The sequence below is a fragment of the Pezoporus wallicus genome, unplaced genomic scaffold (genome assembly GCF_028554395.1).
Source record: "Pezoporus wallicus isolate ANWC-B61680 ecotype Strahan unplaced genomic scaffold, APGP_CSIRO_Pwel_v1 contig_1438, whole genome shotgun sequence".
NCBI lineage: Eukaryota > Metazoa > Chordata > Aves > Psittaciformes > Psittacidae > Pezoporus > Pezoporus wallicus.
Window position 1 is genome coordinate 3,209,090 of NW_026638681.1, and position 19,131 is coordinate 3,228,220.

The 19,131-nt window shown below is 36.7% G+C and overlaps 1 protein-coding gene across 17 annotated transcripts in view; it reads left to right on the forward strand.

Moving 5' to 3' along the window:
- DMD (dystrophin) overlaps positions 1 to 19,131 on the forward strand; it is a 1,199,681-nt gene that overhangs the window by 832,070 nt on the left and 348,480 nt on the right. For all 17 annotated transcript variants that reach the window (XM_057411860.1, XM_057411861.1, XM_057411863.1 and 14 more), the window contains one exon: positions 17,577 to 17,678. In XM_057411860.1, coding sequence (XP_057267843.1) covers positions 17,577 to 17,678 — 102 coding nt within the window. The remainder of the gene's footprint in view (positions 1 to 17,576; positions 17,679 to 19,131) is intronic.

The window sequence follows — 19,131 nt, forward strand, 5'->3', positions numbered from 1 at the left end:
TCTTATCAGTTTATTCTTTTGTTTTCAATAAAAATCCAAACCTGAAGATGTGTGTTTTGTAACTTATGAGCATTCTCATGTAATGGTTTTGCTGGTTGTATTGCCACAATCCTCAGTCACAGAAGTAAAACTGTACCCTAGGAAGTGATAACTGCTTTTCAACTGTTTATGCAACTATATCCTTTGAGGGCAAAGCTAGGGTCTTGCAGGATAACATGGATGATATGAGATATTTTCTTTCAATGAGTGAATTTTGATGTAAGGAAGTTTTATTTAGCCTTTTCAGATCTGTCTGGATCCCAATCCAAACAGCACTATCTCTACTTCTGCCTTGCTTGTTGGGCTCTCTGAGGATAGCCTTGCTTCTTTTAAGACTCTGGCAGCCTCATAGTATTTTGAGACACATTCCCAAGGTAATTTGGCAGGTCTTTGTGCTAGAAAGATATGGGGAGAGGAGATGTACATCCAACAAGGAGATATTGAACTTAACAACAAAGCAAACTGTGTAGCAGTTACGAAGGTGTGGACATGCTCAAGCCTCCAATGGAATGGTCTCTGCTTTCCTCTTTAACATAGACATCATTAACATTCTGCGAGGTATTCTTTTTTTCAAAAATATTAATATAGACAAGACCCCCTAAAACAAGCCCTCATATACTGTTGTAATATCAAAATTCTATATGAAAGACCTGTTATACAGAAACAGTTACATCTGTCTCATGACATATGGCAACCCTGCAGCTGACTTTGAACAGACAACTGTTTGTCGTCTGAGATGTGCATAGAATTAGTATAGTTGGTTTGATATAAGGTCAGAAGATACTGCTCTGATCATCCAGGCAGACCTCCTCCATAAAGTAATCCTTTCAGTTTTCCGGCTTGAATTGCAGCACACCTTTCTCAACAAGAAAACCAAACCAAGACTGGTTTTGATTTCCAGGTGCGTCCAGTCATCTGCATCTTGCAGTAAATTATTTCAGCAGTTGAGTTAAAAACCTTCAGATTTTCCCTTGGCTGAATTTGTTTAGCTTCATCTTTCTGTCTGCTTTGTTTGCCAAACTAGACAGAGCTCCAATACTGCATTAATGGACAGTAATCAAGTTTTCTCCTCAACTCTTTTTTGTTACCCATCAGTACCATTGTTCTAATTCAGACAAGAAAGCAAATATCGAGTACCTAATCAGTATTAGTTCAAAAAGCAACTATTGCTGTGGTCAAAACGATTATTTTTTTGCTCTTGATAATAATACAGTTATCTTTAAACACAAGCTTATTTTGGTTAAGTCAGCTAGTCAGAGTCTAAATAGGTGGCAAATGTTGCTATAATGGAAGGTATAGTCACTTCTGCATTGTTTCCTTAATGGAATATTTAAGCACATACATGAGGACTTTGAAATGTTTTAGTCTGATCAAGCCATCCAAATTTAATACACTTAAACCTTCTAGGGATACATTATTCTGAACCTGTGGATATAGACTTATACTTTACACTTTGAAACAGCTTTGCCTACAGCATCAACAATCTGTGGAGCTCCAGAATCATGGCTAAAGGAATTTGTGCAAGTAGTGAACTTTATTTCCTCCTACTGACTGAGATTTGTTTACTTCACCTGCAAGGAAAAGAATAAGTGGAATCTTGGAGTGGGGAGGAGGGGAGTAACAAATGCTGCTTCACTAGCTAGCAGCTTAAGAAAATACCTTCAGAAAATCTAACCACTTATTTTCTCTTGGTTTCTTTCAATTTTATTTTCCTCTGAATATTTATTTCCTCATAGTCCTGTTTATTCACAATTTAATATATGATAGGACCCCAAGTCATAGAGAATTTTGATTAAATATTCCAGAATTTTGACTTATGGGAAGAACTCCAGAAGCCATCACTATTAGATTCAGAAGTCAGGTTCCAGTTAAACAGAACTAGGATAATAGGTCTTTCTTAAGTGCATAAAAATCAAAATGACTGGATAAGACAGACCAGAAGAAAAAGCTTTCCTATCACAACCTACTGCAACTGTGACTAAGCTAAAATTACATTCTGCAATCTGTTACAGTCAGATTGCACTTTTAAAATGTAGTCCATGTAACATTTGTGGAGTGCTAAGGCTTTAAAAAACACTTAAGGTGAGAGTTGAAGGTGGAGATTTTTTACAGTCAAAAAAAGAAACTTAGATCCATTACGTACAAGCGAGCATACACACATCATGACACTTTATTATTATAGAAGTCATTGGCTAAAATAATTTTTAAAAAAACAAATATGTAAAGAATGGGAAGTATACTGTCTAGTAAGGTATAGATAAGAAAAGCCTACAAAGAGGCTAATGCTAATAATGTTTGGGTTGCTTCTATTTATCTGAAGGGGGCCTATAGGGATCCTGGGGAGGGCCTCTTCATTAGGGTCTGTAGTGATAGGACAAGAGGTAACGGGTTAAAACTTAAACAGGGGAAGTTTAGATTGGATATAGGGAAGAAATTCTTTCCTGTACAAGTGATGAGGCACTGGAATGGGTTGCCTAGGGAAGTTGTGAATGCTCCATCCCTGGCAGGTTCAAGGCCAGGTTGGACAAAGCCTTAGGTGGCATGGTTTAGTGTGAGGTGTCCTTGCCCATGGCAGGGGGTTTGGAACTAGATGATCTTAAGGTCCTTTCCAACCCTAACTATTCTATGATTCTGTTCTATGATTCTATTTTTTAGCTGTTACTATGGTTTATTTGCTTAGGTATTTAGGGCTTGAAATCTGTGGGTCAGTATTTTTGTAAAGTCAAGCATTCTAAGTCTTCTGAAAATTTAAAGTTTAAAGATTTCTTCAGTCATGCTTGGTTAACGTAATAAAACGTACTGATTCTTTTTTTTTCTCTCCTCTCCAGGGGTGCAGTTCAGTTAACCAAGTTAGTTAACCAAGAAAAGAAGTAGCTAGTACTTTTGGTAGCTCTCATTACTAAGGTGCAGTTAGAATTAAACTTGTGTAGGGAGGTGAAAGATAACAGCTGGAGACCAGTAACGAGTGGTGTCCCTCAGGGATTGGTGTTGGGACCAGTCTTGTTCAACATCTTTGTCTGTGACATGGACAGTGGGATTGAGTGCGCCCTCAGCAAGTCTGCCGATGGCACCAAGCTGTGTGGTTCAGTCAGTAATGATGGAGGGAAGGAATGCCATCCAGAGGGAGCTTGGCACGCTTGTCAGGTGGGCTGATGTCAACCTCATGAAGTTTAACCATGCCAAGTGCAAGGTCCTAAACCTGGGTTGGAGCAATGCCAGGCACAGCTACAGGTTGGGCAGAGAAGAGATTCAGAGCAGCCCTGCAGAGAAGGACTTGGGGGTGTTGGTTGATGAGAAAATGAACATGAGCTGACAGTGTGTGCTCACAGCCCAGAAAGCCAACCATATGCTGGGCTGCATCAAAAGAAGCATGACCAGCAGGTCAAAAGAGGTGATCCTGCCCCTCTGCTCTGCTCTCGTGAAACCTCACCTGGAGTATTGTGTACAGTTCTGGTGTCCTCAACATCAAAAGGACATGGAACTGTTGGAAAAGTCCAGAGGAGGGCCACAAGGATGATCGGGGGGCTGAAGCAACTCCTGTATGAAGATAGGCTGAGAAAGTTGGAGCTCAGCCTGGAGAAGAGAAGGCTGCGTGGAGACCTCCTAGCAGCCTTCCAGTATCTAAAGGGGGCCTATTGGGATGCTGAGAAGGGACTCTTCACTAGGGACTGTAGTGATAGGACAAATGGTAATGGGCTGAAACTTAAACAGGGGAAGTTTAGATTGGATGTAAGGAGGACGTTCTTTACTGTGAGGGGGGTAAGGCACTGGAATGGGTTGCCCAGGACAGTTGTTAATGTTCCATTCCTGGCAGTGTTCAAGGCCAGGCTGTACAGAGCCTTGGGTGTTATGATTTAGTGTGAGGTGTCCCTGCCCATGGCAAGGGGGTTGGAACTGTGTAACCTTAGAGGTCCTTTCCAACCCTAACTATTCTATGATTCTACTAATAAGAATCTATAGTTAATGACATTTTAAAGTAATTGTTTATGCATAAAATACAGTCTAGGTTTCTAAGACAGTGGAATTTTATTTAGTGAATCCCTACTTCAAAGGAAAATTTTCAAAGAGGAGAAATGCTTCAGAGTGAATCGAACAGTAACTGTTTAGGGGATAAAGCAATCCCTGGAATATAGTCAAATCTCACCAACGGTATATGTCCTTTGGTTTTGAGTTATGACTAGTGGTAGTCCAAAAAACAAAGAATGTGAGAAAATCTAGAGTCAACTTTCTGAATTTACTAAATATTTTGATACTTTTGTGGGTTTGTTTTTTTTTTTTTTTTTTGAGGGTTTGTTTTTTTGTTTGTTTTTTTTTTTAATCTGGTAACATTGCTAAAATTGAGTGAAGTTAATATGCCATTTTTGCAGAATTTAAAAATAGTATAAAATCAGAATTTTACAAATTAACAGTAAATCTATGGCATGGAATAAAAGATATTTTTAAATATGGATTTTGTTGATATTAGATAAAAGTAGTGCCAGTTAAGGTTTACATTGTTCATGCTTCTTGTATGATGACTTACCCTGTACTCATAACAGACTCCGAATAAATAATTGGTTAGCACTGAATATAGAAATATCAGTCTACTTAAATGCTTTACAAAGATCGTTATTTAACTCAGTAGCCTTTTTCATAATTGAAAATACCACTAACTCAGAGATTACTACTAACTCATTGCAATTTATAATCTACAAAATTTTGTCAGTTTTAACACAGCCTGAATAGCCTGATTTCAGAAGGAAAGATGTAGAAAAGAAAAAACAAATACAAAATTTATATGGGTTTGTAGATGGTTTTTTTCTGCCTATATATTTCATCACAAGAATTTTCCTATTTTACTCCTTTTTTTTTTTTTTTAATATGAATAAATTTCAGATAAGCAGTCTCTTTTCTAAGCATTCACTTGGTTGTAGTCCTTGAAATATAAAAAAAGTGGTGAATAACAAAAATTTAAACAGTATTGGTAAGAACATTTGGAATCTATTTTCAAAAGCAATAATTTAATATGTTGTGACTGCTGGGCTCTTCTTGTTTGGCTGCCATTAAGTATTTGTAGTTATGTGATTAGTGTGTGGTTTTGAAGCATGTGACCACATAGTGAGGTGTCTAGCTGCAGTGTGCCAGATCATTACCACCAGTACATATGGCTTTGAGCAATGGTTCAGACATCCATATAGATGTACAAGCAAAGTGCATGAAAGAAAAATGGGCTGGAAAGGCTGCTTTGAATGGAACCTGAAAAGGCTGTTTTGAATGGAACCTGAAATGTAACCTGAAAATAAAAATTAGTGCGTGTTAAGATAATTTTAAGTGGATGCGTATGTAAAACTTCTGTATTTAAACACCCAACAAAGTAATCTTAGAACTAATTTAATAAGGTGCATGTTAACTCTAATGCCTGTACATTAACTTTAGTGTAATATAAAGCACTTTAGTGAGAAAGTAATAAAAGTTACAATCTGATATTGCACAAAAATAATTAGGAAAACATTGTGTATCCCAACTTTCTTTTCTCAGTCTCATATGAAAACTGCTTGAATACTGAATTTTTAAAACAACCTGAGGCTGTCTCCTCCTGAGTGAATTTTAAGTTGAAAATATTTGTCCTGAGTTTCATTATGTGAACTGAATTTAAGCAATTTTTTAAAGGAAATGCTAAAATGTGTAACTTGAAATATTTTGAAAAAGAAATTCAAACCCTGCAAAGTATTTCAACATTTTATTTAAACATGTGTCCAAAAAGCAAATGTAGATAATTTCAAAACAGCGTTATCTGTTCACCCAAGGAATTAGTATGTAGTTCTAACCAGCATTTGTATAACTAGAAACTTAATGTTGGGCAGAAGGCTGACATTTCATTTTTTTATCATTGTCTTTTCAAATTTGCCTGATTTGCATCCTTAAGGCTGCAAAGTCTGTTACAGACTAAGCAATTTACAAGGATTACTCCCTGGGAAAATTTTGCTACATTTTCACAATCCATTTGCATGAAGGGGATGAAGAGAAATGAGATTCCCTGTGTTTTAAGGAATGGATGGAGAAATGATGTTCCAGATAGAGAATGAGTTGACAAAATGCAGAAATTCCTGTTTCCATTTGTAGCTCGCTGAAATCCTGCTGACCCTTCCAAACCTTCTTCTCCAGCCAATATGAAAAAACACTTGATGTTTCCAGCCACACTGCAATCTTATTGGCTCTTTCTCCTTACTAACTCAGTTTACTTTTACTCCCTCCTTACCTTCTGGGTTATTACTCACCCCTCCTGTAGCCTCTATACTTTGAGTCCTCTTTTCCAAGTTTTATACAACCTTCATTTTTCTCTTATAGTGCTAATGAAGCTTCTAATTGCCTCTGGGTGTAGCATTTATATCTGTTTACTGTCCATAGTGGTGACTTGCCATGTATTTAATATAGTGTATAGTGTTCATTTTTGCTACATAAAAATAAGCCATCCTTAAAAAAAAACAAATAACTCTGTAGTCTTAAAAATAACTTGTATTTGGATTTTGTCCTTGATAAGCTTTGGATAACAATAGGAAAACTGTCAATTCTTGTCAATCAAATCATTATATACTTGACAACCTCAATTTAGAACATAAGGGAAGAGCATGAATGAGGAGTAAAAAACCTAATTGTAGACAAATAAAAGAGAATTTACCCACAGAACAGAATGAAAGTGGATGTTGCTGTATTTTTCCTGCTGTCAGCCTTTATTTGCCAATTTCTGCATGACAAGCTAGATCAGATTTTAACTCTTTATTGATTCATCTTTTCATTTTTCCCAACATCTTTTTAAATGAGTAGGTTTTATATGCAATAAGAGGTAGTAGTTTGTCCACATGAGTGCATAAAGAATATGTGCCCCAGAGATTCATCTCACTGTATCTGTGTCTGATTTGGCAAAAGGTTGAACTGTGAAAACCTCTGATGATGAAATATTGTTTGATTATCTAAACTACTCCTATTTTCATTTTTTTCATTAAGATCTGCAGTGAATGTAAATTTAATCAATTCATAGAAGCTACAGCTTGATATTCTGTGCATATGTCAATTATTGCTCATTCCAGAAATCCTTTCATGGGACTTTGAGGAACAACCTGCTCAATGTTTTCTTTGTAAGCTTTGAGCATTTAAACAGTCTGCATTCAAAACCCTTCTAAAAAAAAATTTAAAAAAAATCTATCCCAAGTGCAAGAATATTAGATAATATTAGCTACAAATGGATTGTGAAAATGTAGCAAAATTTTCCCAGGGAGTAATCCTTGTAAATCACTTACTCATGATTGACTTTGCAGCCTTAAGGATGGATTGCAAGTGTATCTGTGTCCCAGTGTCTCAGGAAAGGAAAGAGTTTTGAAAGGTGATCAAGTATTTGATGTGTGGTAGTATTTTTCTAGGAAATAACAAATTACTAGTAAATCAAGATCTGATTTCTTTGTTGAAGGAATAAGATTTTTAAAGTGTGGGTGTGTTGCTTGACAGTTGGTGAGGTTGTGCCTCAGCTTTATCTTTTGGTTTCCTCCTTGTACTATTAATAACAGCTCAGGTACTATCCAGAGTTCCAGAGGAAAAGCACGGTTAATGTAAGCCAGCAAATAAATTTAGGAGGAAACTTACAGAACTGACAGAGAAGTTTACTGAGGTTCTAGTGAGGTCAGTACCAAAACTATAGCTTGCTTCAGGATAGTTAGGTTTTCAGAGATCAGAAATTTCCTCTCCTATTCAGAAAATGCAGTTTTCTAACATTATCACCATTTGTGTTCTTTTTCATATGTTCTCTTTTTAACAGAAAATCTTTCTCTTGCTCTTGGACACTCTTCTTGATAATAGTATGTTGTTAATTAAACAGCAACTCCTCTTCTGTAAGATTATATATTTTGATCTACCGATCACATACAATTCAAAGTACTGGAATCTGATGAAAAGCCTATACAAATGACTGCTTATATGTGCACAAGGTCTTATTAGCTTGGTATAATTTACTTTGAATTCACTGCTATGTAAAAAAAATTTGAGGCAGTGAACCTATATCTTTTCAGGGTTTTGTACATTAGTAACTATATGAATTTTTGGTACCCGCTGGATATTTGAAGAAGTTTGATACAATCAATATTGATTAATACTTGAGTAAAAATTGTGGGTCTTTTTATCTTTTTTTTTTTTTTTTTTTACTGAACATAAAAACATACACCTAAAATCATCGCAGTTCCTTTTCACAGTAAAGTTAGTGATAATGTGGAAAACACTCAATCCTGTTGCAGATTTTGTGCTAAATTTCCAAGTAAATGTAGCTCTGTAGTATTAGGCATAGTGCTGCAAAGCTTAGCTTTTGTGAGATATTCTTATAAAGAGATTAAAACTGTCAGATATGACAAATTCTGCAGTGAGACATTGGAGGGTGAAAATTCTTTCTAAATCATTGTTGTGGGTTAACCCCGGTAGGCAGCTCAGCTGCTTGCTCACTTTCCCTGAAGTGGGATAGGGAGAAGGCCAAAAGTGAGAAAACTCATGGGTTGTGATAAAGACAATTTAGTAGGTAAAGCAAACCTAGCTGCACAATCAAAGCAAAACAAGGAATTAATTCACTACTTCATCAAGCAGGTGTTCAGCCATCTCCAAGAAAGCAGGGCTTCATCAAGTATAGTGATTAATTGAGAAGGCAAACTCAGAGACTCCAAATGTGCCCCACTTCCTCCTTCTTCACTCAGCTTTATATGTTTAGCATGATCTCATATGGTATGGAATACCCCTTTTGTCAGTTGGGGTCAGCTCTCCCACATGTGTCCCCTCCCGACTTCTTGTGCACCCCCAAGTTTCTTGCTGGTTGTGTGGTGTGAGAAGCAGAAAAAGCCTTGACACTGCATAAGCACAGCTCAGCAACAGAGATTTTACATCCATGGCTGTTGTTTAACACTGGGCACTATTGACTAGCATTTGCTTACTAGTTCTTTTAATTCCTTAATTATATTTTACTTCATTCAGAGTGATAAACTTTAAAAAGATAAACTTCTGATAACATACCTTTTTATGAAAAAAACAACCCAAAATTAAAAGTGCCACCAGCCAGAATGTGGATGTAACAGCATTTTGTAGCTGAAAACCAGGCAATTGGAAAGGAAAAAAATTGCATGTTTTCCAAATTATAAGAACCTAAATTCCATTTACTGAATTCTACCCCTGCTTCTGCTGCTGAAGCAACATACTGGCTCAGTCTTTACCAATTCTTTCAGGAATATATGCCACTGTAACTACTGGAAGACAAATAGCAGAAATAGATCCTCATGAATATTCATTTAAATGAATGTATTAAAGACTAATACCAGAAGATTGGCATGTTTGAAAATGTTACAACCAACAAACTGATATTAGAACACTAATATATTTTGCTTTTTTTTTTTTTTTTTCTAATTTCCTTTTGTATCTTCTGGTTTTGTTTCCTCTGAAAGTATTTATTTATCTACTAAACTTGACAAGAGGACCAAAATTTGCTTATAAGCTCTGACATACAGGAGATAAAAATTAATTAACCAAGAATTAAATGGTAAGCTAAATAAGTAGATGCCTCCCTCCCAAATTAGAGTTTATTGAAATAGCAGTCATTATTTGTGCAGTGGGAGAAAAGAAATTATGTTTTTTTCTTTCCTGTTTGAAATAATAAATAATTTTTATGATTCATATTTTTATAATTGTCACCAAATTTCACTTGCCAGTCAAGATGCTTAGGGTGATAGTCCATAACAGCTACTGTGTTAATCTGAATAACTTTTCTTCCTCTTATGCTGCTATTCTTCAGCATCTGAAAGACCATGAGACATGGAGAGAGCTTGTAAAATTATTGGGATTTCCTTTATTTTCTCACAAGAATTTCCATTATATTTTCTTGCCAAATTTACTTCTTATGTGTCAGTTCTCCAGGTTTTTATTATCTGTTTTATATTATGCACTGGAACAAAGGCAAGATCTGCAGTCTAGGTGCAACAGAAGCATTTGTTCACCCTCAAAATAAAATATTCTGAATCGCGTCCAATCTCAAAGGATTCTTCTTAGTGGGCCTTTTCACAGTCCAACTGGATGATTAACTGTGCTTTATCAGTATATGACCACCATAGCCAAATTCTTTTCATATGCCATATCTGCAGATCATGTCTTCACAGCTAATAATTTTGTCTATCTTCAGTACCTCCAGGACATTTTCTTTTAAGGACAGACAGCTGCAATGGATAGATAGTGATTTCTCTGTGTGGGGAAAAAATTACTATATTTCATCTCCTCTAGATGTACAGAGAAAACTCACAAATTTCTGACAGTAAACAGGTAAATGCACTTTGGAAAAAAACATCCTTTCACTCTACAGAATGCTGGTTATTGCTGTTTCAGGTACTTTGATTGCATGGCTCAAATTTTTGAACCTTCTTAGTTCCATTTCATTGCAGAGGATGTCCCTTTTCTTTTCTTCCCTTCCTTTTTTCTGTACCAGGAATAAGAGATATTGCAGGGAGTAGAATGATGAAAACTACCACCAAGTCTTAATAGACACAGTGTCTGCATATTTTACAATCTACACAAATGCTGCACTCATAGGTTTAAAAGGTAGTTATGAGCTCTAAAATTGAACTGTTGTACTTTTGGAAGGAAGAGGTCCTTCATGTAGTTATTTTTTCTGTGAAATAATTGTTAGTCCTCTAAGGTATCTTGAAAATGTTCATATAGGTAAAAAGCTGTAGTTGTATCAGTTTTCCAATCTCTCATTAAAATCAAATTATAGTCTTTTGCACACTTTATTTTCAAAAGCTGAGTGAATCTCACAATATTCTTTTCCCCATTAAGATAGCTTCTAACAGCTTTAGAATCATATTTTGGATCTCAGACTCAAAAAGCAGCTTTAGACTAACCTTCTACCTAGGCCACTAATGGAATAGGCTTATTAGTTGAGTGAGGTTACATTTTTTTTTGTATGTGTTGGGGTTTTTCTGGTTGTTGTTGGTTTTGTATGTTGGGGGTTTTTAACACACCCCCACACACCCCCACATACACCCACACACTCCCTTTCTTTTCATAAAACCCTATGACTGGAAACTGAATTTAAATTTTATAACCTACATGTTCACAGAGCACTTTATTTCTCTCTAGAGATAAGTAAAATATTCAGGAAGTTAACACACTTTTTGATCTGTTATGTAGAAAAGAACAGGGGTCCAATCTTGTCTCTCCTTGAATTTTATCAGCATTGATTAAAGTCTTTTTTCAGCAAGTTTAAATACTTGCAACTGCATTTTTTCCACTGGTGGATTAAGTTCAGCCACAATATAGCAAGAGACCTGTTAATAGCATGTCTTGGATATATTCTAATAATACTGTATAAATATCTAAAGTGAATACTGAGAATGCCATTGATTGTGCTGTCTAACCTACCATCAAGATCTGATGCTCACTATGGTGTAGCTGAACTTTGATGTCTTTTTAATTAAGTCTCTGAACATTCTTCTTTATTGTGGTTTAGCTAGTTAGTCTGCTTCACAAATGGGAATGTGCAGAGCTGAGTCAAAAGAAAAAATCAGGTCACTTATTCAGAACCAGAATTCTTGAAGATGGGAATACATTCATGTTTTTCTATCCAAGTCCCTTTTTTTACTTGTGAGGGAAAAATGAAGCTCTCGGAACCTCACCATTTATTTATAGTTATCTCCACAGAATATCTGGGAATAGTAACCTGAAAGATAGGCACGAATATTTCAGTGAATCTTGCTGGAACTTCTTGTGTGCATGAATAAGAAAATCCATCTCAGAGAATTCTGGTTACAAGTTAACACTCTCCCTCATCTAAGAGACAAGAAAAACATAATTAAATATAATTTTCTGTTATCAAGTTAAATATATACAGGGATTTATATCTGATTATTTAAAAATGTCATTCTGACATTAAAAGCCTCCAAATTATTTTAGATTTTAGATTTAGTATATTTGATTGCTAAACACTACTGCCTTGTCTTTCTTGTGAAGGGAAATTGCTTACTGCTTATGTTTTCCTGGGAATAAATTCTCTCCTTTAAGCTTCATTTAATGTACTGTCTTGATGAAAAAATGTCATTACTTTTAAAACCACTCACTACATTAATTTCAAAGTTTTTTTTTTTTTTTTTTTTAATTTGAAGGTTGTAATTAAGTTTCCATTTTTGCATTGCATTTCACCATGAAGACACAGGTTTAAGCACCCTCAGCTTCTCCTACTGTCCCTGCAGTAAATGTCCCATGGACATTATCTCATTAGGTAATCAATCCCCAGAATTTCAATAGTGTTACTGGTGAAGGGGCATCAGTGCTAGTGATTCTTAATATAGACCAGTAGACTGTCTGAAATACTGCAGATACTTTTATAGATAGTTGTCTGGGCCTCCTAGTATATGTGCAGCATATGTCAAACAGCCTGTGTCTGCTAGGATAGTTACCATCTCTTGAAATAACATATGTCAAGCCATCAAACTTCCACTGGCATACACTCCAGAGGTTTAGTCAATATATTGGTTTCATCAGTTTGAATGTATCATTTTAACACCACTGAAAATTCATAGATAGTACATCATAGAAAGAAGGTGGCCTCTGATTCTTGCTTATACATGTTTGAGAAACAGCAGTTTCCAATTATGATGTATTTTAATTTACCATATGTGTGAAAAGTTTAATTAGCATATTCATCACCCAGTCCAGAGGTAGCATTATGATTCGTTTCACAGGCAGATTCTAAACTGTGTTATTACAGTACAGCCAGCTCTGTCTTCCCAGAGACAGTGCTGCATCCACCCTACAGGAGTCCTCCCCCAGGGCAGAAAGCGAGTGTGGCAAGGGAGTCAATGATCTTGAATCAGGACTTTTTTAAAGTTATGGCTTGGGTATTCTCTAAAAACTGATGGACATGAGCATGGACAACTTCTATTAGCTTTAGTAGTAGCCTGGCTGTGCAATCAAGAGTAGATCTCAGGCCCTGCTCTGGGAGAATGCTATTCTCCTGGATTCTGCACAGCCTAGATAATAACCGTGGTCTCTGTTGAGAGCAAACCATTGGAGGCCATGTTATGGTCATTAAGTTTTTTGCTCTTTTGGGGAACCAAATGGTGGAACAGCATCCTGAAACTACTCGCTTGACTATCAACCTGTATTAACTGGGTGTCACCTAGCAAATGGATTTGAAATTGCTGGAAACTTGCTCACTGGGCAGAATTTGTCAATTGTCCCATCAGGCAGAGAACTGAACAAAGAGCTCCCTCAAAGTTCCTGCAGCATTTTAAGGTGTGCAGTTATTTAAAATAATTTTGTGACGTATTTCAATGATGTTGGAATTAAGCATGCAACAAACAAAAAGTAGGTGCTGCTCTAGCAAGTAAGATATCTGTTCATTTCAGCAGTGTCCAAATGAATGAAAAGATACTGAGAACCTCTTTTTCCCCTGGGCTCTTATCTCTACTCTTATTTCAACATAAATCTCAAATGAAACATCATGCTACATTGGATAGACTTGCACTTGCATTTTGGTTTAGATCAAGTCCATTGATTTTGAAAGATCAGACTATTCAAGATTAGTTCATGTAACTCCAGAAAATTGTGAAGCAGAATGAATTTGGTGACTCAACAGCTAAACGTTACGTTTCTGTTAACTGGCTATAGACAATTATATCTGTATTCTATCCATAAAAAAAATACCTTTTGAATCCATAAATAAATCATTTCAAATGTTTATGTAATAGGCAGAGATGTTTGTTAGCTTTTATGTGTGCTGTGTATACTAGCATTAGGATAAAATAATGACAATGAAAAGGATGGTTAAGTATTTTCCTATTATTTTCTGCAGAATGTGGAGTCACATGGTACCATCAGTCATTCGTTTTGCCTTTTTTTTTAATTATTTTTTTCTCTCACTTTGAAAAGGGATATTAGCCTATTTATATGTGTGTATACAATAAATCATGATTCAGATTTCAATATAGAGGGGTAGAATACGAATAAATACTGAGCAGCCAAATTTTCTTACAGCTACAGGATTTGAATAGTAGCTGCTGTTATGAGTAGTCCTTTTAATTAGTTTGGAGTGCTTCCACTCAAAGCCAGGTGGTTCTGGGTTTGAATTCCTAGAGGTAGAACTTGACTGTTATTGTTAATGGCTGCTAGTGCAAACCTAGTCAGATCAAATGCATGCCAAAGCTTGAGAGAGCCTCTTAAGACCCTCTGCTTTTCCTCAATTCTAGAAAATGTTAAGGGGAATTGATGAAGATGACTTAGGAGGGAACAGTAAGTGCTCAGGTTCCTCCATTCTTGTTACAGCTGCCTGCAGGGCCAGTGGCTCTCCATGTGCCAGGGCCACTGGAGGTCTCCCTTTGAGGAGCTCTCAGGGCAGGCCTTGGCAGCCAGGTCCCATTCCACCCCATAGATAGGAGCAGGGCAGCCAGGAGGCACCTCCCTGTGGATGGAACATGAGCCTGTGGGTTTGCCTGGCTTGGTGGGTCCAGTGGCCAAGCAGGGCAGGCTATGGGGCACTGGAGACCAGCTCTGCTGCAGCATCACTGGGGTAGGGACAGATGGCCCTGGAGGGCCTGATGCAGGGTCCTGAACCATGGGCAGGTGGGGGTAACATGGCGGGGGTGAGCAGTCATGGGCAATCAGGGCTGTCAGTGTCCCCATGGCCTGGAACTATGTTAGATGCTGTCATGGTTTAAACCCAGTCAGGTAACTCGTTCGCTCACTTCCCCCCCCTTTCTTGCCCTCCCCCTGCTCCCGGAGGGACGGAGAGGAGAATCGAAAAGAATGCAACTCCCACGGGTTGAGATAAGAACAGTTTAGTAACTAAGGTATAACACAGATCACTACTGCTACCACCAATGATAATAATGATAAAGGAAATAACAAGGGAAGAGAATACACCACCTCAGCACCAGCCGACCGATAACTTGCCCCACTCAGCCCAACCAAGCACTGACCCATACCTCCTCCAACCCTGCAGTCTCCCAGCCCTTCCGGCTCCCTCCCAGTTACCTCCTGGGCACGACGTGCTGTGGTATGGAATACCTCTTTGGTCAGTTTGGGTCAGGTGTCCTGTCTCTGCTTCCTCCTGGCTTCCCCTCCTCCCTGGCAGAGCATGAGGCTCACAAAGTCCTTGGCCAAACCAAAACATCATTGTTATCAGCTCTGTTCCCGAGCTGAAAGTCAAAACACTGCACTGCACCAGCTACCAAGGAGGAGAAACATGACTGCTACTGCTGAACCCAGGACAGATGCCCTCCTAGTGCACATCTTCCAAGCTGATTACAGTCTGAAAGAAACCAATCTATGTGATCCCAGACCAGTCCATGGTGGAAAACAACGCCCAGTTAGTGGGGAAACGATCTACTTTGAAGGCACGTACACAGTGTGCGTTAAACCGTCAGTATCTTTGCACCTGTAGTGCTCTTTATATTCTTGGGCTCTGCAGGGAATCATAACATGTTTTTCCCGATACAGAATTTTTTATGGTAACTGGTGCTGTTATGAGTATTTGAGATGTGTAGGACAACGCAACACAAAATATTGGCACAAAAAAGAAAATAAAAAAAGCCTTATTTTAAAATAAAAAAAACGCAACTAAAACAAATATTAAAATGCCTATTTTTCATCAAGATAGGCAGAAAATTACCTTTTTCATTAACGCTCCTTGACAGTGAAGGTTGTAAAATACTGGAACACGTTGCCCAGAGAGACGATAGGTGCACCATCCCTGGAAATATTCAGCACCACACAGGATGTGGTTCTAGGCAACCTGACCTAGTTGAAGATGTATTCAGGATTCTAGAAGTGTTGAAGGCCAGGTTGGATGGGGCTTTAAGCAACCTGGTGTAGTGAAAGGTGTCCCTGCCCATGGCGGGAGGTTGGAATTAGATGATCTTTAAGATCCCTTCCAACTCTAACCATTCTATGATTCTATGCTTATTTTTTTCTTTATATGGTAAGTAGAGAAGTAGAAACCTAACCTAGTCACATAAAGAAAATGGGACTTTACTGAGGATTTGATCAAAAGTTAATAAACTCCCCCCATCCCAATTTTGCTGTGCATTGCTTTTCAGTGCTCATTCTCTATGAATCCTTACAGTTATATCTCATTAATATCAAAAGGCATAATAAAAACCAATTAAATGTTATAAATATCATTGCAGTTAATCAGACACTCTTTATTTCACTTTGTTATTGATAAACAGTATTTGCAAGGAAAATGTTATTTTTTTTTTTTATTTTTACTGGTTGTCCATAAAGATTTGTATATAAAATTTCAGGCAGCACTGTAGGCATGTTTTCTACGTTGACCTGAAACACAGGGGCAAAATGGACTCTTTTTGAGACTGAAAATGACATACACTTTAACAAGTTTATTATAGAGCAAAAAATAGCAGATTTCCACCAATAAAATGATGTGTCGATCAGACAGTGACAAGCTCAGCACACAATCTTGTCTGCTGTCACACTAATGATAACTGAGATTGTGGACAGAAAATCAGGTTGGAGAGTCAGTAGATAGTCTGCAATATTGGTTAGGACAAGGTAATCAAGCTGTGAAATAGTAGGAGAAGAGTGGAGAGAGGAAAACAAAAACAAGCCAACCAATTAATTTTGATAGATAACTCTGATTTTTTTTTGTCAGTTTTGTTTGTTTGTTTTTTCTTATATGACTTGAAAACTGAGAACAATTTGAATCTTGGAAGTCCACGTGCAGTTAATAATTTCTTTTATACTTTTTGGTATTTTTTTTTCTTTTAATTATCTGTATGTAGTGCTTCACCCATTATATTTTTGGTCAGTGCCTGATGAAATGATGCTGCTGTACATTTGGAAGGGTTTATTCCAATAGCACATGAATTATACCTTTCCAGATTAAAAAAAAAACAACAGGTTGCTATGGAAAATGCTGTTGCTAATTCAGTTGGGTGTCATTGCTAATGGTAAGTGCCTCCTCATATCTTTAGGAACTGTCACTACTACTATGCTTTTGTTTTTAATTTATTAGTGTAAATGTTTTACTAGATAAATACTAGTTTATTACTAGCAATAGTACTTTTCTATTAATACTTTTAATCTTCCTAAATTCGGTATCATTATTGCATCTCATAATATGATTTTCATGCCATGTACTGTATGAATAAAATATTAACAGGTATACACTTTTAATCTCCTGTAATGTAAAACAGACAAAGGACAGAGCTGCTTAAATGAGATTTCTCATGCCTGTGTTTCCTAGTATAAATTTGTGCTAGCTTTGTAATCACCTTATTGAAACCTTCAGGATAATGAGACCTATCACTGTTTATTTTCCTGGCATTACGCTTTTCCATCTCTCTTTGATTTGTTTTCTCTGGTGACCTTCTTTGTCCTTACCTGCTACTATCCATAAGTTTTCCCAAAAAGGAATCCTGAGCAGAAACTAATCTATTGGTATTTTACAGCTTTCCATGGAGCTTTAGGACTTTTCAGTCTTATTGCTTATGCTGTAGTTAATCTACACTGTATGTGTTTATATTTTTCAGGAAACTGAAGCAGCAGTGCAGGCTAAACAGCCGAATGTGGAAGAGGTTTTGTCTAAAGGGTGTCATTTATATAAGGAAAAACCAGCCACTCATCCAGTAAAGGTAATGAAGCAACCTTTAGCAATATCCATTACTGTGTAATAGGTTATGCTTCCCCTGTTGTACACTTGTCCTTGATGTGCTTTGTTTATAATCAGTGAAGGAACTTGACAAATGGCATTTGTTCTATTCTGTGATGGCACAGCCAGGAAAACAGCAATGTTCCAGCTAGAAAATTTTTGCATATTGTGATAGGAATATTGGTTTTGGCATTAAGGTAGTTCTACTTCTTCAAGAATAATCCACATTGAAAGCAAATATAATTTTGGGTGCCTAATTAATGGCACCATCGAACTTGTTTTAAACTCCCTTATTTTGAATTTCACTTTCAGAAGTTTTATCAATTAAAAACAAATGAACATATTTTCTAGAAAAGGTAAGAGTTGAGGTTTTGAGAGTTATTTTCCAGTTTGCTATCTATGTTATTTTGTGTTTTTTTTTAAATGACTAGCTTTCCTAAACATAGATAAAACACTAAAAGAGATATACTCAAAATGACTTAAAAGCAGTGTGATAAACAGAGTGGGCAGAAACAAAGCTTTTGACTCTGTGTTGTCCGTTGTCCTTGGCTAATACAGTGCTATTATTGTTGGGAACTGAAACATCATCTGCACATTGAATGAATGAACAAAAAAATCACCCTGGAATAATTGCATTTGCTTATTTTATATGACTTCAGCCGCAGTCTTAGGGGCTCTTACTCCACATTTTAACAAGCAAAGTACCTGAAATAACAAAAAACTATAAGTTTTGGCTTTCTAGATTTTTGTAATTGCACATAAAGAATTGCAGAATGACTGCTGGCATTTTCAAGGAGAAGAACTAATACTTGTTCTATATATCACTGACAGAAATATAAATTGTGTGAAGTGATTCTGTTTAAGCCAAACTTCTGACAGAAGTATACTCTGTGTCTCTTTCTGTTTGGTGTTCACATTAAAGACATCAAAACTGCCAATTTCTACCCAATTTGCTGGAATGAGTTAACTGCTTAAATAAAGATTATGATGTTCCTTCAATTGTACTTCTGACAACGATATTATAAAATGTGCCTGTGAGGAAATTAGTAGCTACTTGTGGAGTAGCAAGTGTTTCATTTCTAGTCTTTAAGTGTATTTTACTTTTTTCATTGCATTCTGTAGTCCAGTTAATTGAATGACCTGTGAAGTTAATTTCTGATTCACTGTCTGTCTTACTCAGTAAGTCATAAAATAGCGAACATATGCTGTCAGGACTGTTGAATTGTTTTCTTGATAATGCAGATTTCCTTATGCTTCTACCCATTTATTCTGAGTTGGTCTTTTGCCATCGTTCTTCAAAAGTAACTGCAGCTCTCCCTGCTGTTTATATGTTACAATATAGACTTTTCAGCAAATGTCACAAAGATATTTTGTGTAAACAGAAATAACTTTTACACAGATGAGGGTGTTTTTGAAAAGGTATTGGCAAGGTTACA